Source organism: Papaver somniferum, chromosome 7, assembly GCF_003573695.1.
Source record: "Papaver somniferum cultivar HN1 chromosome 7, ASM357369v1, whole genome shotgun sequence".
Lineage (NCBI taxonomy): Eukaryota > Viridiplantae > Streptophyta > Magnoliopsida > Ranunculales > Papaveraceae > Papaver > Papaver somniferum.
In genome coordinates, this window is record NC_039364.1 from 27,607,557 (window position 1) to 27,631,110 (window position 23,554).

Below are 23,554 nucleotides of genomic sequence, written 5' to 3' on the forward strand. Positions count from 1 at the left end.
AAGAAAGAAAGAGATCAAAATAGAAGAAAGAAAACATTAAAGAAAAATTGAGGTACTTACATAATCCTTCAATTATCCTTACATAATGGAAGGATAACAATCCATAAACAACAAATAAATAAATTATAACACTCCATAAAAAATAAATCATAATACTCCATAAACAACAAATAAATAAAGTATAACACTCCATAAAAATAAAAAAACTTATAACACTCTATAAAAATAAATAGTACTTAAAAGTATAACACTCCATAAATAAATAGTACTTAGAGTTTAATTCAGGTCAAAAGAAATTATGGGGTTGTTGGCTGAACTGAGTATCATAAACAATGTTAGACTCGCTTTCCCCCAACAACGCATCGGTAAATTCATTTCCTCCTTGTTGATACTATGCATTTCCTTGTTGTTGGTATTGTGATGTAGTAGCTCCATCTTCGACCATAGGAGTGTAAAAATGTTGACATGTAGCCCATTCATATGAACCACCTAATGTGAGGTCTTGTGATGTATTAGCTTCATTTGGATTGTTTGGAGGATGGGATTGGATAGATGGTACTGAAGAAGATGTAGATCTGCCAGATGAGGAACATGAAGTTGTAGCCAATTTGTATGACTCGTCCCATGCGACTTGACGAGCTCCAAGCTGGAACGAACATTGTTTTTTCATAAACCTAATGCAATCATCCTACAAGTATATAAATTAGAGAATTTAGTCAAATATTCAAGAAACTTAAAATGAAAATGAGTACAAAATGTAAATGTACTTACCACTGTCAAATTCATCTCCTGAAAGTTATACGGACAAGGAACCCTTGGAACTGGTACGTGACGTTCTACGCCGGCTTCATCGGAAAATGGTAAACTGAAATCTATCTCCGGCAATTGTGATGGAGGCTCATTCTGTGTGTTATAGGTGTATGTCTGCGACATCATGTCAGGAGGAGGATGACTAGGAAACAAACGACGAGGAACAACTGAGCTACCCAATGCTATCTCATCGACGTTCTGTGCATGGTATGACTCAGTGACATAAGTTCCAACACTCTTCTTCTTCCACCAAGTGTTATATTGATCCTCAGTGACTGCATAATAGTCGGTGACCTCTACAATATCTCTGTCATCAATTTGATCCAAATTTGGAGGATTTGTTGGGACTACATCTCATCTTTAATCTGCCTCTGGAATCTCTCTGCCAAGTAACAACTAATTCTTGTGCGTTTTTCAAAGTCAAAAAACAGAACTCTCTTTTTGGAGATATTTAGTGCGTGAGTATATTGGTCTCCCACAGAATACTCACTATCTGGCCATGGTTGCCAAATACATGATTCACTTGTTCTAGTGTCAATCTGTATTCTTGCACTTTTGACTGAGTGTTTCATAGTGTCCTTTTGTCCTACTTGATGTCCTCTCTTCCTTGATGCAATCCTAATCTTCTTGAAGAGACAAATCTTTGGGAAAATATCATACTGTCCTCCAGGTGTCTGACGAAGCAAGGGTTGCATGTTGCGGAAGTAGTAATAGTACCAATACTCAAGTACCATAGCCATGCCAGCTAAATTCGTACCCTTGGTTGACCAACCTTCGAGATATTTATAGGTATTACCTAACGAAGCTAGACCCCAATCATACTTCCCAACTCTATCTAAGTCAGTCAATAACAGGACCCAACGTTTATCTACTTTTCCAGTAGAATGCGCTAGAAGAAAATGACCAAAACACCACATAAAGAACGCTCGTGTCAATGTCTGTGCACACCCAGTATTATCCCAGTCTTTTCTACTATCCATGTACGCTCTCAAGACTGCTAAGGATAATGAATTTTTCTTAGAGTCCCATGAACCATAAATTTTGATATCCGAAAAATATAAATCATCCAGAGCGGGATATGTTAGATGACTACCCAACGGAGGAATAAGTATTGGTTGTTTACTACGGTCACCAGTGGGAATTCCAGTTAACATGTACCAATCTAAAGGAATGAGGCCAATTTCAAACTCCCGAAAGTGAAAACTCTTGGTTTTTGACCACCATCTCTCAGCTATGGCTTCAACTAAGGCTCTATCCCCATTGGCGAAATCATACTCAAAAACAGAAGAAAATCCACAATTATCACAATATCGTTTTGCTTACGGATTATCTTTCACTACAATATTGTAATACTCTTCGATATCATTCAAACTACCTCTAAAGCTTACTTTGCGAGGGGATTTAGTAACATCTTGACATACATGTTCACTACAATTCATTGATGAAACTACATCCAACCGATCTAGCATTTCATCCATATTCAATTCATCCATGCTACAATCAATAACAAAAATGAAAAAAATATCAATCATACTAAAATATCATACATACTAAATTATCATACAAATTATCATTATAATTCATTATCATTCATTTTCATCCATACTAAATTATCCATACTCAATTCATCCATATTAAATTATCATACAAATTCATTATCATTCATTTTCATCATACAACTAATCAAATTATCATACAAATTATAATTCATTTTCATCACAAAAATCAAAATTTCATTTCTATTCATCACACATAATCAAATTAAATTCCTAAGAAAAACATCACAAATAATCAAATTAAATCATACACATATCATCTACATCATCTAAATATGAAAGATCAATCATCAAATTCATTGAAATCGCACAAAAAATCAAAAATCATAAAACTTTAAACCTAAAACTTAAATTTTTTACCTTGAATGATTTGTGGATGGAATCGCACCGAACCACCTTCAATCAATCACAAATCTGATGAAGAACAAACCCATGGAAGGAATTTGAAAAAAAAAACTTCGACAACTCATTTTCATGGACATGCATTTTTCGGTAGTTTGAGAGTGAGATGTGAAAACAGATGAAAATGGGGAAGAAGTCGATCTTCTGTGAAGATAAACGTTTTTCTTGGACGTTGTTCGGTGCAGCGTTTCAACCTAGCTGACCAAGTCAAAAGCTGATCGGTTCAGCGTTCACCTGGACGCTGCACTGATCAGCGTTTCGCTGGTAGATTCGCCATTCCATAGGACTTAGGAGGTTGCCCATGCTGACGTGGATGGCCAATCTAGCAGCTAGATATCAAGCCCATAGGACTTAGCCTTACGTGGACTTCCAATCTAGATGCTAGATTAGAAGACCACATGACCTAACCTTAATTAGTAGCCCCAAATTATCTTGGAATAGCTCTTAAAAAGAAGGGTACAATCATCAATTAATAGGCAGAAAGGTAAATTAGTATTTACAAAGACCCCTAAGCCACCCCACAGACACAATTCGTGTGTTGCGCAACCAAATTTCATTGAAAACCTCCTAAAGAACCCAACACGTTGAATGTGCTCTACAAGCTGTTTACACACATGATGATGTATTATGTTATACAGACTGCTAAAGGTTTTATTCATTGATTAGAAATGTAGTTTATGAGAGTAAATCCATTAATTGATTCATTATTATGTGATTATTATGCTCTGGAGCAATCGAGGTTCAACTTGGAATTATTTAACCTTCTTCCATTGTAAGTCAATCAGTAATTCGATAATTATTAGAGACTTTCGTATGTGTATGACTAGTTTAATCATTTACCACATGGTACAGATATTAATGGAAATCAGTAGTATGAAACTCTACCTTTGAATGGCTGAAGAATTGTCCTTCACTAGAAACTTTCCCTTCTTGGTTTTTTCATGTGAAAACTTCGCACCAGAATGGCTGGGACATAACATTAGACGACCTTCCTGTTACCAGACAATGTCGGGTAAAATAAGTTAGCTTCACGCTTAGCTAGGAAAAAAATATATAGACATGCGTTTAATTACTTAACACAAGGAGAAAATAGGTGCAATAATCAACATATAAAGATGCATGCTAATTATGTAACTTACATCATCCCACCTGCAACCTGAAGTGTCAAATGCACAAGGAACGTGATAAGCATTCTTGCAAGAACGCATAAAACAGCCAAGAGCTGCACCCTTTAACCCACAACAACAACATTTGATCTTCGAAACTCTTGTCAGCTCCAGCTCCAAGTTCATAACAGTTTTACCAACATAATATACTCGAGGCGTCCTACATCTCCAAATATGATTATACGATTCATTAAGGATGAAATAAGATGAAAATCAAGAAAAATTAAAAAGAATACAAAAACTTACAACTCTACGCATTTTCGGTGAACATGTATGACATTCGGTCCAGCAGATACCTCATCCTCTTTTACCTCTTCTCCATTGGCAATATGCAACATGGATCCAGAGCCCTAAATGCACCCCGTATAGAAACATGGAGAAATATTCATTAGTAAAAGAGAGAATATATTATTGAGAACCACTTATGGAGTGCAAAGAAACATTTTTTTCACAATTGACAAGGAAGGAATGAACATTATGCTTAAGATACTTCAAGCCTCCTATGCTACTCTAAAAACACACCACGTACCTTTGATACTGTAGAGGTTTGGCAAAATGCACAAATAAAATCTGAATCGTAATCCAGACATACTGAAGTATTAGCTAGTAAGGTACTGGTACTAGCAGTGGTCTCGATACAAAACGATTTCTCTTGAAACTTTGCCACTGATACCTTATCCGCTAGTTGTTTATTGATTTTCTTATCTAGCTTCCTATGTGAATCACATTGTTGTGTTGACATTGTAACTAAATCCCGCTCCTCGACAAATTCCATATGTTCCATAGGCACCAACTCCTAAATTACAATACCAACAGACACAATAGTACATACATTCATAATTTATCAAGGCTGATTTGGATAATACATAGTTGTTGGTTTAGGAACAACAAGCTACCGACCTCTTTAAAATCTTGTATTGAGTCTAAACAGAATTCAACTTCAGTAATACAAGCATCATTCACGATATACCCATTGCTAGGGTCTTTGAGTTCTTTTAACTGTATGAACTCATCAAAACCCCAGTCGCTCTCATCTTTGGTGAACCGGAACATGTCTTCTGTGTCTATATATACAAAAGGATAGAATTTAGAACCTATATAAGTTATCGATTTGATTTGTACACTTGTGAAAGTAACATATAGTGCACAAATGCTACCTTTTCTCAATGTGTTTTTGTTATTTGTTTGATCAACAACGGACAAACTGAATTTCACAAATTGCCATTCCTTGCATTCAATAGCAACCACGTAGATTGACAAGTAACCGTTTGTATTACATCCCCTGCGAAAAGCCAGCAATCGCCTAACACAAAGATGGCAAATTTGGATTATTCAATAGAAATTGCAACATAGAGATAGTAATAGTATTGCAGAGAAAGGGTTGGTCACAAAATTGATTCATATACCATTTATGAGGACCTATTTTGAAAATAGGTGAGAAACGATTTTCATCATTCAATTTTGAAATGTTTTCAATCTTCCATTGAAATTTCGAAGATGAAGGGACGTCGTCTGCATGCTCCTTTTGTACTGCAAGAATTAATGGAGAATTAAGTAAAAAGATCACTTTGCAAAACACACACTAGCTATTTTTCATTTGGGGCAAAACTGCAGGCTAGCTAAGAACATCAAAAGAAAGATAAATGTACAAAAATTTAAAGACAACTGAATCGAGTACATATATTGCATACCATTTCTGGTAGTATTTTTTTGCATTGAAAATGTCTAGTTCAATCTGCAGTGATCATGAAGAAGAAGAAAACGTTGGAGATAAAGTGTTAGTATCTAGCAGTGCAATGAAGATAGCAAAAACAAATAAAGAAATGAACTAAAAACCATTGATACCTTCCGGAGTGAGATTCCCAGAGGAATTCTTTCCACCGATCTCTTGCTAGATTTTCTTCCTTTTTGATTCTCTGATGAGAGAATAACTAATACTAATAATCTCTTCTCTCGTTGTCTGTAGTTAGTTAGCAATTCGGGATTCGGTAAACGTACGGAACGGCAAACATACGAGTATTATACGGTTTTGTAAAATCCAGATTCGGTCCAAAATTCGGTCAACGGGACGTGATTCGTCATTAATTCGGAACGGCATACGTACGTGTATAATTCGATTTATAAATGTGAGTTCGGCTCTGAAAATTCGGTATCTATATATAACAAATAATTTGTATTTATAAGGTCATAGACCAATTTTTATGCATATGTGTGAGTTATTTAAGGAAAAAATAAACTCAATATGATGATATTAATAATATATACAACATTAGTTATCCAAAAGGACGTCGTATGGTGGTTTAGATGCTTGGTTAGTGAGTTTGAGATCTCTCTCACCTTCACCTTCAAATCTCTTCAGTCGTTTTTGTTTCATAAAAATTACAACACGTCTAATATTCGGTCGTGTATGTTCGGGAGGCAGTAAAGCCCAAAAAGTGGAGTCTTTGAAAAGTAAAGCTAAAGAATTTATGGCGAATTAAGCGGACGTATCATCGGAATACGTAAAATTCGTGAACGATTCGTGAATAATCCGGGAATGCCATATAATACGCGATTTGGGTTCGGAGTTACAAACGCACGCAAATAAGACGATAAAATTCGTGATACGGAAAAATTCGCGAATAGTAATTAACTCTTCGCCGTTTCCCCTTGCACCTAAAGTGGGAGAGAGAATTGCACCTACGCACGCTGAGTAGGAACTAGACCTAGGGTTTAATTTTCTTGATTTCTCTTGCCAAAATTGAATGGACTCATTTTAGGTGACACTGCTACGCTGCATACTTACCCGCGCTTGCTCTGCACCATTATTTCACTTGTGTATATAGTTTTAACCAATCTGAATGGACTCATTTTAGATTGACCAATCTGCGGGCCACTATATAATTTTAACTTGGAATTCAAACAATTTAAATAAAAAAAAAAACATAACGGATTAGGGAAATGTGTATGGCCTTGTTTGGTAAAATTTATGATTATCTATAATCATAAATAGATGAATGATTTTTGTATAATTATCTTAAAAATAAATTTTTCCAAACATTTTTTTCAAATAATTGATTATCTTAAAATGATGATCTCAAAAAGAAAAAGAAAGAACAGTGATCTAGGATTTTTTTTTCTATTCCTATGTTGTTCTTTTACCTCTCTCTTAATAATTTAGAGAAAAATAAAAATAAAAAATTCAATTTGAGTTTGCTAGAAAAAATAATTGATTATAATAAATTTTCAAAACAACCTTTTTTGTTTATGGAAATAATTAATTTTTTCAATTATGATTAAAGTAAGCAATTATTATAATGGTTACCAAACGCATATAAAATCCATTATAATCTGCGTGATGGATTATGGGCTGATAATCCATTAAAATAATGGTTTCCAAACAGCTCTTATATGATCTTAACACGGTTTTCTTGTACTCAACGGAAGAAGAACAACAAGAAATAAAGAAATGCAATATAATACCTTCTGCAGTGGGATTGTGAGAAAAAAGTAGGGATGATTCTTTACATTCTCTTGCTAGATTTTTTTTCTTTTATAGTAGTCAAATAATCAAGTTCGCCCGATGTAGGTACACATATCATCTTCCGCCACGTGTCCACAAAGACACACGTGGAGGACATGCGGCTGAGAGCATCAAGATATGATATCACACGTGGACAGCCAAGAGACGCGCCTTGTCAAGATAGCGTCGCCACCCACCAGATCCAACAGTAGAGGATCGAGGAGACAGAAACACTAGAACACTGCGAAGCAATGGAGGATAACCCAAGAGTCACTTTATCCTATCCCCAGAAAGATCTAAGATCTACGGCTGGGGATAGTCTGACTGACGCAGAAAAGACAGGGGCAGAGGACAGCTGTCTACCGCGGACAGACATCTCAACTACCCGCATTAAATACGCTCAAACAGCATACGTGTCAGTCAGCCTGTGGAGGAAGCGCAGATAGCACTGCATATTCAAACGGCACACGCAGAGAGAACCGAGAACACGAAGACCTCTGCGTAAGAGGCACAAGACACAAGAGGATAAGGTTATAACGGGCTTCAGAAGTGGACCCCACGTAACCACCCTATAAATACCCCTCTCTCCCAAGTGAAGAGGGGGGCCGAAAAACATTGAGAGGAGAGAGACAGGGAGATAGGGAAAGTGTAAGTGAAGTTCCTCCTGCTACGCAGGCTTATATTGGTCTCAAAGTCATTCGACTATTTCTGTAACCTTCATACATATGATGAAAAATCCAATCCCGTAGACAGAGATCTGAGTGATGAATCATATAAGTTAATCGTTTCATCTATATTCATGCATTTATATTTTATATGTTCAATTCGATACTTATGGTATATCATGTTCGTACATTTTATATTTCATCCACTATTTATCTTATTGTATGAGCCAAGAACAATGATTGTAGTTGATGAGACGAGGAAGAGTATTAGAACTCTGAGTCAAGGATTCGACATAACCTATCCATTCCCCTCAGGCGCAGCTTATTTACTGTATTGTCATGAGTCTGCGCGCATTATTTGTGAATACTCATATGATACCAGATCTTTGTGTTCACAATCTGGCGCTAGAAACATGGACCTTCATCCCGGTAAAATATTTATCTTCTCCCGTGACTTTTTCCAGGCTTCGTTTTCTGAAAATAACGATGTATGGAACACTACGGTTTTTTCCGTTCATGATTTCAAAAACCAAAATTTTTAACAGATCCGCGTTTATCTAAGTAGATCTGATTCTTCATGCATTTTATAAGTTTTCACGTCTTTGAAAATAAAAATTATGAACAGATCCGCGTTTATCTAAGTAGATTTGATTCTTCATGCATTTTCTAAGTTTTTAGGTCTTTGAAAATCAAAACTTCGAACAGATCTGCGGTCATCTACACAGATGGACGCCTTAAGTATTTTCAAGATTTTACACCTTTGAGGACTCAAAACGCTAATATATATCACGTGGGGCCCATTGTCTTCGTGATTTTTTCTCTCTCTCTTTCAGGAAAATATTAAAAGATGGAGAGAAGCAAAGATGTCGGGAAGGCTAAAGCTCCTTCAAAAGAGATACCAAGGACAACCCCAGTGGTAACTAGGAGTAAGCAGAGAGGTGAAAAGCTAAAGGCAGCGGATAGGGCGCAGGATAATGCAGAAAGCATGGCCCCCATCAATGCCAACATCATCGCAGCAAACGCAGTAAATGCAGCGGCAGCCAAAGCAGGAGCTTCAAGAGCTGGCGGATCCAAAGTTGGAGCTCCCAGAGTAACCAATGCTCAACTACAGGAACATCAGGAAGTCGTGGCAGAGTCGGGAATACAACAACCCCTCTATGGGATGCCCTTAACCAACGAACAGAACATACCCTTTCCAGCCAAGCAACCGCTTCTAATAGCAGGCCAACCCTCACAACAACCGTCGAGGTCCCAAGGTGCACAGTTAGACCCACTAGAACCAGTAATACAGATCGTGGATGAGGAACAAACCATAGCCGCTGATGAGAAATTGCGGGCAGGAACACCAAATCAAGGGTCAAATCATTCCGCTCAGATGATGGCCGAGCTGACAGAATTAAGTAAGAACTAGAAGGCATGCGCAGATGTTGTGGCGATATTAGCACAAGAGAACCAGACACTAAAAGAAAGAATCATTCATAGCGCGGAGGTAGAAAACCAACGCGACGAAGCCAACTCCAAGGCTGTAACACCTAATCAAGATAGAAGAATGGTGATCGCAAATAACCCACTTCCATTGAATCGAAGAGGATCAAGGATAAACCAAAGATCAGACCCTGATTAAAATCCCGAGAACTCGGACTACTACGACGGTACCACCTTCCCACGAGCAAAATCTACCATTCATGAGGAACACCAGATCGCAATGGAAAGTCTGCGTGCCGAGATGCTGGAAGAAATCTAGGAGCTAAAGATTAGGCAGGGATGCGGAAGGCTAGAGAAAGTGATGAAGGAAGCAAACACTACCCCGCTGACACCACACTTGGCCAGGGCTTCCATACCGTAAAAGTGTTCGGTTCCTGCTTTCGATTGCTATGATGGATCAACTGATCATGCGGCTCATCTTCGATATTATAATCGAATGATGGCCCGTTGGGATAACGAAGACTCCATACTGTGCAGATACTTCCCATCAAGTTTAAAAGGGTCCGCGTTGTCATGGTTTGATAACTTGCCATCAAACTCCATCGACTCCTACGACCAACTCACAGAAAAATTTCTAGCAACATACATGTACAACAAGGTTGTCAATACCGGCATGGACAAACTATTCTCGTTGGAGATGAAATACAAAGAGACCATCAGAGAATATACTATAGATGGCACAAGATTTTCCAAGCTGTTGTCAACGTAGATCCCGTGGTTAGTATCAACTGCTACAAATGGGGGATGGACAAGATGAGTCCTTTATTTGTCGAGATCCACGGAACCATCCCTACCACCGAAGGAGATCTCCGGATAATCATAGAAAAGCATGCAAGGTTAGAAGAAATTCAGCGTGAAAATCCCAGAGCTCATACTCAATGTCCCACACGCACAAATTCCATGGATCAAGCCAGCGGGTCCAAAAGAGGAATCACAGAAGAACGTCCCAACGAAGAAAGGAAAGAACGAAGTGATGATAGACGAAGAGGTGATCAAAAATTTGAAGATCAAATCTATACCAAGCTGAATACCAGTTATTCGCGCATCCTGAGAGAGATCAAAGGGAGGGAGAACTTCGATTGGCCATGGTCCAAGGGAAAGCAGCTTCCTAGATTAGAAAAATCCAAGGAATACTGTGAATACCACTGTTTCAACGGTCATCAAACAGAAAAGTGCAAAAATCTCAAGATAATGATTCAAAAACTAATCTACGCACGAGACCTGAAGCAATATATACGGAAGATTGATAACGAAGATAGAACCAAGAGAGGCAGGCAGGTTCAGTTACGAGAAGGCAACCGCACCCTCAACACGATTTCATGTTCAGAGATTCAAGGACCATCCCTAACCGCTCAGATTGGGAAGAGATTGAGAAAACAATTCGAAGATTATTGTGAGCTTTATAAGATCGATGGGAAAGAGGTAAACGAGCATGAACAATGGATGGACGCGCCCATGACTTTCGATGCAGAAGATGTGGAAGAAGACATGGAAGACCATAATGATCCTCTAGTCCTCACACTCCCAATAGCAGGGTGCAATGTCAAGAAAATTCTCATCGATGGAGGAAGCTCAGTCAACGTCCTGTTCTATGACACGTTCAAACGTATGGAACTCAATGACGAGCAACTGCTGTTGTCTTACTACACCATCTACGGATTCAACGGCGCAGCTACAAAGCCCCTAGGGGACATTTCCTTACAAGTAGACGCATGACCCATGAAAGTGGACACTCGATTCAGCGTCGTAGATGCACCTTCACCTTACAACGCCATCATCAGAAGAAGATGGGTTCACAAGCTCAAGGGAGTAGCGGCAACCTACCATCAATATCTCAGATTCCCAACACCCCAGGGAGTCATGGAAATTAAAGGAGACCGAGTAACTGCGCGGGGATGTCAGACCTTACAGAATCAGATCAATAATGAGCGGGAAGAAAAGCACCAGTCCCGAAGAGCCAAAAATAAGGAAATAACCATAGATACATATCTGGAAGAAATCTCCGGAAAAAGCCTTCTGAACGTAAGCACCACTGGCAGCACAGAAGCCAGCACCTCCGCGACAAAATAAGACGGAGATCCCACCAAATAGCAATCAAAGAATGTTCCTCTCTTGGGGGAACCAAAACCCACGTTTATACCTGTCGAAGCAGCTAAAGAAGTCAACATAGGTACTGAGGGAAACCCGAAGATTATCAGAATAGGCACCTTGATGGATGAAGAAAGAGAAGCCGCGCTAATCAAACTTCTAAAGGAATAAGCGGACATCTTTTCTTGGAAATTGGGGGACATGCCGGGAATTGACCCAAAGTTAGTTCATCACGAACTCCGAATAAAACCAGGTACCCCCCCTTGTAGGCAGAAGGTGCGCAAAGTAGCTCCAGAATACCATCGAGCAGCTGAAGTGGAACTCCGCAAACTACTGGACGCGGGATTCATCAAAGAAGTGAAGTACCCAACATGGATCTCTAACATGGTCATCGTACCTAAGAAAAATGGCGGAGTAAGGATATGCATCGACTTCACCAACCTCAATAAGGCTTGCCCTAAAGATAGCCATCCACTGCCAAGCATTGACCAACTTGTCGAGGAAGTTGAAGGATACGAAGAAATGTCATTCATGGATGGATACTCTGGATACAATCAATTATTCCTAGCAGAAGAAGATTAGCAACATACAACATTCTATACACCACACGGCCTCTATTGCTATGTAAGAATGCCCTTTGGACTGCGAAACGCAGGGGCAACCTACCAAAGAATGGTGGATGCAATTTTCAAACCATGGATTTGAAGTACGCTGGAATTATATGTGGATGATATGATCGTTAAAATCAAGCTGCGCAAAGATCATCACCAAGACCTAATAGATATTTTCCAAGCAATGAGAGTGCACAACATGAAGGTAAACCCAGAGAAGTGCACTTTTGGTGTCACTTCCGGAAAGTTCCTCGGATATTTGGTGACGAAGAGGGGTATTGAAGTCGATCCCGCTAAAATTGAAGCCATCGTAAGAATGCCATCCCCAAAGAATTTAAAAGAGGTTCAGAAACTCAATGGTTCGCTGGCTGCGCTGGGGAGGTTCATATCCAGGTCCTCGGATAGATGTAAGCACTTTTTTAACATTCTCAAATAAGGAATCAAATTCGAATGGACGGCAGAGTGCGAGGAAGCTTTTCGAAATATCAAAGAATACCTGGTTGAGATCCCTATATTACAAAAACCAGACCCTGATGAAGTGTTGGCACTATACATAGCAGCAACAGAAGATGCAGTCAGCGCAGTATTGGTTAAAACCAACACGAAGATAGAGCAGCCCATCTATTACATCAGCAAGACTCTGAACGCAGCAGAAAGGAACTACACGAAGATCGAGCAGCTCATCTTGGCACTAGTATGGGCAACCCTGAAACTCAGAACTTAATTTTTGACTCACTACGTTCGCGTCCCATGCAAAGCTCCGCTAGAAGCAGTCCTTAAAAACGCAGGAAAAGTAGGCAGAATTGCAAAATGAAATATTCACCTAGATCAATTCAATATCATCCATGAGATACAACACTCTCAGAAGTCATAAGTATTAGCAGATTTCCTAGCAGACTTACCATTGGATAACTGCGAAGAAGTCATCATCGAAGGACGAAAGGCAGCATGACTACCAGAAATGGACGAAGGTAAAGACCCTATAGACATCTTGGAACCAAAAAATCCTAGGCAATGGGAAGTCTTCGTAGATGGGTAGAAAAATAAAGAAGGGGCGGGGATAGGCATCGTAATCACCACCCCAACAGAAGACATGATCATACATGCTTTCAGGTTAGAATTCAAGGGGCATACCAACAACATAGTTGAATATGAAGCAGTGGTGCATGCCCTTCAGTTGATAATAGAAATGGGCATAACTGACGTGCGTCTGACAAGCGATTCACAGCTGGTCATTCGACAAATAAGGTTGCAATATAATGTTTATGACTGAACATTGTCAGCATACATGAAATTGGTGCAAACACTGGCATCACAAATCCCAAACTTCAAATTCCGACACCTGGCAAGGAAGGAACTCAGGCACGCGGATGCCCTGGCCTACATATCATCGATGCTCAGAAACGAGGACGTCAAAGCAATCAAAGTAACCAGGATTTACGAGCCTTCAATTGATATTCAAGAACTCTGCGCTGCACAGCAGAGGAACCACGCAGAAGAAGATATTGCAGATGATGACGTGGGAGAATTCATCGCGGATGATTTCCAAGAAGACAACATCATGTCTAAGGCAGATCAAGATGAAGACTTCAGCAAAGAAGAAGATTGGAGATCTGAGATTCATCTTTTCCTAAAAGAAAGAATACTACCCTCAGATCTAAAGCAAGCCAGAAAAATACAGTCAAAGGCAGGAAGATATGATCTGAGAAAAGAAATTTCGTACAAAAAATCTTTTCTCGGACCATTATTATGTTTCCTATCCAGATCCGAAGGACATTTGATTTTGAAAGACATAAACCGCGGCGACGCAGGAAATCACAGCGGAATGAGATCCCTAGCAGATAAGGCGAAAATTCAAGGATATTACTCGCCAACAATGATACGAGACGCTGCAATAATGTCACGAAGATGCGAAGAATGCCAGCGTTTCTCCAAAAAAATCCACGCACCCGCAACAATGTTGAACCCAGTAGACAGCCCTTGGCCATTCTCAAAATGGGGCATAAACATCGTGGGTACCTAATCGAAGGATCAGGGAAGAGAAAATTCTTGATAGTGGCCACGGACTATTTCAGAAAATGGGTAGAGGCTAAAGCCCTGGCAAGGATTCGAGACGCAGATGTCTTCACATTCATTTTTCAAAACATCATTTGCAGGTTTGGCATACCAGCTGAGATTGTATCTGACAATGGCAAGCAATTCCAGGGAAAAAACATCGACTTACTCTTCGATACTTTCAAAATTCGAAAGAACAAGTCAACACCAATTTACCCTCAAAGCAATGGTCAGGCAGAAGCCACAAACAAAACCCTTGCACTCATCCCCAAAAAGCAGTTGGACGAATACAAGAAGCATTGGTGTGAGCAACTACACAACGTTTTGTGGGCTTATATGACAACTCGAAGATCAGCCACGGGAGAATCCCCATTCTTACTCACCTATGGAGCCAAAACTATTATCCCAACAGAAATAATCATGCCAACTACGAAGACTGAAGCATGGGAGAAGAACCTCACAGCGGACATGATGTTGGAAAGGTTGGATGATCTAGAAAAGAGGAGGGAGGCAGCACTACAAAAAATGGAAAACTATCAAAGGAAACTAGAAAGGGAGTATAATAAGAGGGTTAAGCTTAGAAATTTCGTAGAAGGGCAGTATGTGCTGAGGGCCATTCCCCAATACCAACGAGAAAATAAGTGGGGCAAATTAGCACCAACATGGGGGGGACCCTTCGTCATACATGATGTTGCAGGAAATGGGTCTTATTATCTGCGCAACCTAAAAGGGGAGATCCTCAAACACCCATGGAATGCAAAATATCTCAAGCCATACTACCCGTAGAGGGCAACGCAGACCTGCATCTGCGTGAAGAGCGCCAGAAGAAGAAAACGACGCTTGCGATCGACATGTTTCTATCTCTGAGAGAGGAATAACAAACCTCAACCTATCAATCAAGCAAACTTTTGGCAAAAAATAGTCACAATACATGGAGCAACATAGTAACAAGACGACTGCGTGTAAATATAACACCTCACGAGAACCATACACCTGTAAATACAGCCTCCGCGTCAATACTTCATCCTCCTGTTTTTTACTATTTACTACCTCAGAGGTTCCATCAATGGAATTCTTCTAAATGTAACTCAACAGATTGAATAGACACTTTAACCCTCTTTCACCCGTGGACGTAGACACTCTGCTGTCGAACCACGTAAACACTGGTGTTAATTGTTGTTCTATTTTACTTGGGGAAAGTAGTCACCTACAATCTCTCGGGACTCCCCTATCAGCATCTATAAGTGTAGGACCATGGGGAAGGCATCCAGCAGAAAGAGATACCCAACCAATCTTATGGCATCGGGTTGACGGAATGAACGTACATTCCAAACAACTCATATCCTAGAACGCTGCCCCAACCCCCATCGTCTGGGAATCCTCTGGCCCAGGATTAGCCAACGGGGTGACAGGTCTCAAGACGTTCACGAAGATACACATATCTTCGGGTTCGCACTCAAACACTTCGCTATCCCTGATTACATTCAGTTATATTCCAAACTAACCATAACAATATTTTAAAAAAAAAAAAAATCGGACAACACAGATAAAAGTTAAAACAATGATCAATTCATTAAAAGTTGATTATAGGCTTGGCAATGATACGCGGAAACAAGAAAATACAAAAGGAATCTCACGAAGCCTCATAATCAACAAAGATGAACTCTCTACAAAAATCTACTTGGATGGTTCAACCCCACCAGCAGGTTTAGCAATCTTCCCCTTCTGCGTTGAAGGTACGCTCCCACCCGAGGAAGGCCCTGAAGAACCAGATGTAAGGGGCGGGGGTTTTCTCACGGCGCGGATAGATCTTGATAAGGCCATGCTCAGTCTTAAGATCATACTCGATGTTATCCAGAATTTTGTTAGTCTCTTCCACTAGTTGACACCGAGCCTTGTACGCTATAACAGTATTCATCATCTCATCCTTTGACAACAACGAGGAAAGACGACTCACTTCCTTCGAAGCGGCTTGGGAAGCCTCGTCCCTTGCTGTAGCTAAACCTTTATGATAATTAATCTGACTTTCCTGATGCACTAATTGAGATTGAGCCTCTGCAAGCTCTTCATTTGCAGTGCGAAGCTGTCCCTGGAGCTCTGCAAGGAAAAGAAAAATACAGATGGTTAGGTCCAGGAAATTACAGAATCACACTCGATAATATAAGCATATACCTTCGACTCTCGCCGAAGCTATTTCATATTCGTTAACAACAGCATCACGGGCTTCTTCAAGAAAATCACACTCATCTGACAACTTCTTATAATCCTCTTGAAGGGTTGAAAGGGCGTACTGACTCGCATCTAATTCTACCTGTTTCATTGAATCCAAGTGACGAAGATGGTTGACCTCATTGTTTAAACCCTCCAGACCCTTGTTGAGCCGATACATATTTACTTCAAGATTTCTCTCAGACTCAGCTTAGCGTACCACATCAGCCCTAGACGCAGCTTAAGCTTTGCTAAGAGCACCTGCCTCAGCCCTAGCGTCATCTCTCTCCCTAGCAAGACGCTGAATGTAATCTTTAACATCAGAAGACTGTGAAGAACGAGCTTGACGCAATTCTTCTTCCAAGAGATTGATTTTAGCTTCCAATGATGAGACATGTTCTCGGGATTAACGAAGATTATCACGCATCCACAACAACGTTCCATTAAACAAACGACGATCATTGTTATATTTATTCTGCATATCAATCATTTGGACTCGTCTGACCCGCCACTTCTCTGCCAGAGCATTATGTTCATCGGCACGAGCATTCCACTTATCAGCCTCGCTCTTTATCTTCTCTACCAACTTTGCGATGCGAGATTTCTGACGCTGCCGCTCTTTCCGAAGCCATACTAACTCAGGAACTCCACCCACCGAAGATAGGGTGGGGGAGGGAGACTCAGAAAGAACACTAATTACAGTAAAGGACAACATCAAGGATGAGAACAGATAATCAAACCTGTAACAGCCGAAGAATTCTTCTTGGCCTCCTCCAACTCACTACGAGCCATAGCAAGATCCAAGCGAAGCTTCTCCTCCTCCTTTCCTTGTTGCTCCTTAGCCTTGTGGAGACTCTTCAACTCACATATCTCCCTATCCCTATCAGCAATGACAGTCTCAGCCGCAGTAAGCTCCTCTTCCCGAAGACGAAGCTTAGCCTCCAACTTAAGGGATTTGTTCCTAAAAAACTGGTACAACATGTGATTGCAATGCTCACTCCTCATCATCTGTGAATCAGAAGATTAGAACACCTTGACTCTAAAAATTGCTAAAAATTGATATCAAGCAAAATGATAAGAGAACTCACCTCTAACATCCGTTGTTGGGGAAATCCATACTGATACCCATCAGCCAACGCCATCATATCAGCAACAGTCGAGGGAGCGTCGACTACTAGAGAAACCTCCAAGGACCGAAGATTCTTATCCCACGCTTCTGCAACCTGGTCCTCGGGAGACAATTGCATCATCTTACGGGTATAAGCATCAGATTTCTTCTCACCCTACACCACAGGAGCTGGATTGGGTACGAACATCAAGTTCTTCTTTTAAAACCAAGCTAAGATGGCATCATCACCCTCAAGGATCAGTGACTGAGGAAAATCATCTCCAGAAGACCCAACCGAGGCCTTACCCATGTCCGTGAATTTAGCACCCGAAGAGTTCGAGGCTACTCCCGCATCCAAATCTGGAAGGTCTCTAGCACCGCTCCCCTCTGGAACATCACTAGCATCCGCGACTCCCTTTCCCCTTCCGTCCGCCTTGTTAGAGTTACCAAGCACATCCCAATCATCGTTTGGGGAAAGCAGGTTGAACTCAGAAGCCAGGCCCAGGGCATCGTTTATGTCCAAACTATCCTCCGCAGAATAAATCCGACCAAAGGAAAACTCCTGAGACATAGCAGAAATTTCACCACCAACACCCTCATCACCAAGGCCAGTATTATCATCACCCGCATCACTGCAACCCGCAGGATTAGCTTCGGCACCAGCATCATGACAACCTGCGGGATTAATTTCACCACCAACACCCTCATCACCAAGGCCAGTGTTATCATCACCAGCATCACTGCAACCCGAAGGATTAGCTTCGGCACCAGCATCATGACAACCTGCGGGATTAATTTCACCACCAATACCGCTGCCACCAGCGGTAGTATTCCCTTTAAAAAATTCTTCATCATCATGACCTGGAGGGGATGTATCAGTACGCTCTTCCATATCAGACATATCTTCATCCTCTCCAAGCTCAGTCACAGGACTGTTAACTTCTTCATAAACCTCCGACTCCTCGATTGTTGCGGTGGTGGACTGCTTGCGATTTATCCTCCTCTTCTTCGTCGCCTAAAAAGACAAGGCACAAGAATAAAAATCCGACTTTGAAAAGAATTAAAACTGCCTCAACTAAAGGACAAGGAATATGGAAATCTTACCTTGACAACCGCAGCATTCTTCGCCTGAAGATCAACATCGGAACTCTCTTCGTCATCTCCATCAACAACATCGAGGGCATATTGGAAATTCATGCCCTCAAAATTCAAATGCCAAGGACGGAAATTCTCATAACGAGCAGGAGGAGCCGCACGTATCTGGCTGTCTGCGGTAGGACGCCATCCTTGCGGACCTGGAACCCACCCCCAAGCCCAGGGACCAACAACCTCAATAACAGTTGCGTGCCATTCATAGTCATGATCACGCTTGATCCGCTCACGAGTAGGAAACACCAGTTTGTTAGTAGAATTATCTGTACCCGGGACGTACTTCACCTTAGCACCACTTACTTCACTCAGAAGGAGGATCTCACCACGAGGAGCGGCAATATTCCGAAGACTCACACTCCACGGTTTACGATTCCTATTGTTAACATAGTCACCGAAAGACTTGTTAAAATTCTCAGGCGTATACCACTCCCTTTCCTCAGGATTGGGAACATAAAGAGTCATCATTGTCTCTCCTTTGCTCCGAAGATAACACTCCCTCAGTGCACGAAGATAATTCCCATGAAGTTGGGAAATAGAGCGACAGTGTGTGTTCTTCGAAGAACCCTCTCGACCAGCCAGCACATCATGATAAAAAGAATCCCCAGACTTGTACAAAGGCAGCATAAGACCCGCTTCAAAGGCCCCCACCGTGGTCAGCAGATGAAATTCATCAAACTTATATGTCGATATCATCTCATAAGTAATATCATCATCAGCAGCGTAAAAACGAACATCGAATAGCTGAAGACCATGCTTTTCCTTGAAAACCTCCAGATCAATATGTTTGAAGGTCACTTTCTTCTCCCCAACAGCGACGCTACGCATTTCCTGAGAAATATCTTTCTCCTCCACGGGATCAGGCGCAGAACCCTTCGAAGGGTTTCTCTCAGAAGCTTTCCTCTTAGGATGAACCTTAGATACATCAGTCTTCGAAACCACTTATTTCGAAGACCTCCCCTTGGGTTGAGACACTGGAGGGGGAGGTAGAAGATGTTGATGAGACGCGTAAGGAGGCGCCACTGACCGAAGAGGTGGGATATCCCGCGTTCTCTTACGATCATCACGCGGATTAACTAAGGGACGAGAAACAGCATACCGGGAGCCAAGAGCCTCTTTTGGCCGGTCCCCCTTCTGCGTATTCCCTCTATGCGACTCACCCCTCTTAGAAGATAAGTGCCTATGACCAGAAGAAGACGAAACCCTATGAACGCGGGCATCACCTTGGGAAGATTTAGACGAACCTCCACCAAGCGGAGAAACATCAGGATCCCTACGCGGAGGAGATCTACGCGGACTAGGCGGTGGAGTTTGATAAGAAACCCGCGGACGGTCAGCCATGTCTGCGTAGTACACAAACAAGTTTCAGACTTCCGCGGAGACAAAACGAAAATCAAAAAACCAATTTCATCCAGTTCTTCATAATCATGAACCAGATGGAAAATAAGAACAAAACCTAAATAAAAAGGGGAAATAACAAATAGGGGCAACCATGCACGAAGGAAGATATCATTACTGTTTGTAATGACGAACAGGGGAAATCATACACACATCTATATATATGTTCTTCATCACAAACACGTATAGCAACAACAGAAAACGAATATATTTTTCATCAAAAGATAATCAAACACAGTAGAACCACTTACCTATAAAGGAAAAATCAGGGTCGTGAAAAAAGCCTCGACGAACAACAGCAGTAGCAGAAAGCTTCGAGGAACAACAACAACAACAGCAGAAAGCTTTAAGGGACAACAACAGCAGCAACAACAAAGACAAAAACAACAGTAGCAGCAGCAACAATTAATAACAAGGAAACAAAAGCAGAGAACAAAAAATAAAAGTTCTGAGGAAAGAGAAGGAATGAAATTTATGACTAGAGAATTTTCGTATTCCTTCTCATATATATATACAAAGAGAAATAAAACCGCCCAACTACCCAAGAAGAAGTTATTGCAAATAGTGGGGAACGTGCCCTAAAATCTAGGAAAATAATAAAGAGAAGATGAAGAGAGTAACACGTTTTTTCTTCCCACTTCGACTAACTGCCCAGTAGGATGAAAAGGGACAAATTGTAGGTACACATTTCATCTTCCGCCACGTGTCCACAAAGACACACGTGGAGGACATGCAGCTGAGAGCATCAAGATATGATATCACACGTGGACAGCCAAGAGACGCGCCTTGTCAAGATAGCGTCGCCACCCACCAGATCCAACGGTAGAGGATCGAGGAGACAAAAACACTAGAACACTGCGAAACACTGGAGGATAACCCAAGAGTCACTTTATCTTATCCCCAGAAAGATCTAAGATCTACGGCTGGGGATAGTCAGACTGATGCAGACAAAACAGGGGCAGAAGACAGCTGTCTACCGCGGACAGACATCTCAACTACCCGCATTAAATACCCTCAAACAGCATACGTGTCAGTCAGCCTGTGGAGGAAGCGCAGATACCACTGCAAATTCAAACGGAACACGCAGAGAGAACCGAGAACACGAAGACCTCTGCGTAAGCGGCACAAGACACAAGAGGATAAGGTTATAACGGGCTTCAGAAGTGGACCCCACGTAACCACCCTATAAATACCCCTCTCTCCCAAGTGAAGAGGGGGGCCGAAAAACATCGAGAGGAGAATAGGAGAGAGACAGAGAGATAGAGAAAGTGTAAGTGAAGTTCCTCCTGCTACGCAGGCTTATATTGGTCTCAAAGTCATTCGACTATTTCTGTAACCTTCATACATATGATGAAAAACCCAATCCCGTAGACAGAGATCTGAGTGATGGATCATATAAGTTAATCGTTTCATCTATATTCATGCATTTATACTTTATATGTTCAATTCGATACTTATGGTATATCATGTTCGTACATTTTATATTTCATCCACTATTTATCTTATTGTATGAGCCAAGAACAATGATTGTAGTTGATGAGACGAGGAAGAGTATTAGAACTCTGAGTCAAGGATTCGACATAACCTATCCATTCCCCTCAGGCGCAGCTTATTTACTGTATTGTCATGAGTCTGCGCGCATTATTTGTGAATACTCAGATGATACCAGATCTTTGTGTTCACACCCGATTAATTTTTTTTGTTGTACGTACCATACAACGAAGTCCGAACCATAGTTTTCTTGTGCGTGTGTTTTTTATACTTTATGAATCGTTACCAACCAAACACACCCTAGAAACCCACACCTGGTATCCCCCAATCAGGTAAAAAGTTGGGTCGGACAGTGAGCATAAGGATCCCAATTCCCAAAGAAGAAATATCAAAAACTTGATGCAGCGGCAACATCGAGTTTAAGTGGTAGATGTAGAGACAGAGAAGACAGTGGTTTCATTCAAATTCGATGGGATAGGTAAAGACTTAAGAGAAGGCAACAAACCAAAAAAGGATTTCCATGAAAATTCGACTGTGAAACTCTTTGTATGGAAAGATGTTTTATCCGTTTTTTGGCTTTTGTTAACTTGTATCCCATTATAAATGTTAAGAAAAATTTTAATATTATTTAGTTGTATTTAATTTATAATTTTCCTTTGATGTTTGCAAGTTCACCTATATACCGGGATATAGGTTAAGGTTATTAAGAAATTCATATATTGCCATTGAATTTTAAGGTTATTAATATATGTTTGCAAGTTCACCTAGGGGGTCGTGCTATCATGCGAATGCGCGCGTGATAACAATAATAAGGTCGCACCCTACCACCGTTGGATTTCAATTTTTCTGAGATGCATCTATCTCGAATACCGGCTGGTAAAATTAGAATTTTAATCTATTTTCAAGCCCTCGTTTAGAAAGTAATATGTATGAAAGTCCACTGGTTTTCTGATACTTTATGAATCATCTATCATGAAACTTAAAATAACTCGATTTTTTTAATCAGACTATTATGAAAAGTTCGTCTCTAATATTGTTTAGACTTAAGAGGGAATACTAATCATTTTTAGAAATTTCGTAAAATCTTGCACGTTCATTGATCTACTTTTAATCATAGTGATGAATGATCATACTAGCATAATCATAACAAAAACCACTATGAATTCAATTTGGGTTTTATCGAACCGCTTCAAAAAAACACCATGAATTAAATTTCTATGTGACTCCTACAAGTATCCTAACAAGAATCTGTTTGTTCACCTTAAAACGGACTTTAAATAAAATCAAAATCATAAGGAAAAATATTTATTTTTACCATGAATCTCTATGGAAGTGGGATTAGAAGTGTTCTGAGACATGCAAAAAACCAATCTGTTAATCGGTGAACAACCCCAACTCTTAGTTAAGTCCTAACTTCATCTTCATCTTCATACTCGATTCACGCGTTTTAGTGGAAGTTTACTGCAAAAACTTGAAACCCCGCTATTCAAGAAAAATGAGTTCCGATAACTCTTTAGACATGAGTTTTCTAGTTGTTTCTTATTTTTTTGATCATCGGACATGAGTTTAAATTATAGAAGAGAATCACATAACAATTAACATAAACTGTGAGAGCATCTCGAACAATGGGTCAAAAAAATCCTACGTGGATGTCATTGCTAGACCCCATTTATTTAGATTTTATCCCTGAATCTTAATAACACCTTCTATACTAAAACTCATCTCCCGTAGTTAAGGCTATACAATGAATTGTAGATTTAGATAAATATTAAAAAAAAAATATTTAGCTTGATTCCATATTAAAAAATATTTTTTAAAAATAATATTGATGACATGGAATTAGTTAAGGGTCATCCCGAA

General features: G+C 40.4%; 1 protein-coding gene across 4 annotated transcripts; it reads right to left on the reverse strand.

Annotated features, from left to right (window-relative positions):
- Window positions 1-198: 198 nt before the first annotated feature.
- Window positions 199-5,857, reverse strand: LOC113296795 (BRCA1-associated RING domain protein 1-like). Of its 4 annotated transcripts, XM_026545134.1 has the most exons (11): window positions 5,780-5,857; window positions 5,626-5,669; window positions 5,341-5,464; window positions 5,092-5,237; window positions 4,835-4,998; window positions 4,464-4,730; window positions 4,181-4,284; window positions 3,908-4,094; window positions 3,654-3,760; window positions 772-2,304; window positions 199-688 (listed from the first exon to the last, which is right to left on the reverse strand). In XM_026545134.1, exons 2-10 carry the CDS (start codon window positions 5,648-5,650, stop codon window positions 2,130-2,132), a joined length of 1,299 nt encoding a protein of 432 aa, XP_026400919.1. In that variant the 5' UTR covers window positions 5,651-5,669; window positions 5,780-5,857; the 3' UTR covers window positions 199-688; window positions 772-2,129. The 4 variants fall into 4 exon arrangements, with proteins under 4 accessions (XP_026400919.1, XP_026400920.1, XP_026400922.1 ...); XM_026545135.1 differs by lacking the exon at window positions 199-688 and having other exon boundaries at window positions 2,178-2,304; window positions 3,918-4,094; XM_026545137.1 differs by lacking the exons at window positions 199-688; window positions 772-2,304 and adding an exon at window positions 2,755-2,780 and having other exon boundaries at window positions 3,918-4,094.
- Window positions 5,858-23,554: the final 17,697 nt, after the last annotated feature.

What these genes read in the sequence shown, in the direction of transcription:
- LOC113296795 (XM_026545134.1), bottom strand. Translation starts at nt 5,650, where the DNA reads ATGCAAAAAAATACTACCAGAAATG. An exon ending in CAAAAACACATTGAGAAAAG is followed by an intron (nt 4,999 to 5,091) that starts GTAGCATTTGTG and finishes TTGTATATATAG; the next exon opens with ACACAGAAGACATGTTCCGG. An exon ending in CACCGAAAATGCGTAGAGTT is followed by an intron (nt 4,095 to 4,180) that starts GTAAGTTTTTGT and finishes TTGGAGATGTAG; the next exon opens with GACGCCTCGAGTATATTATG.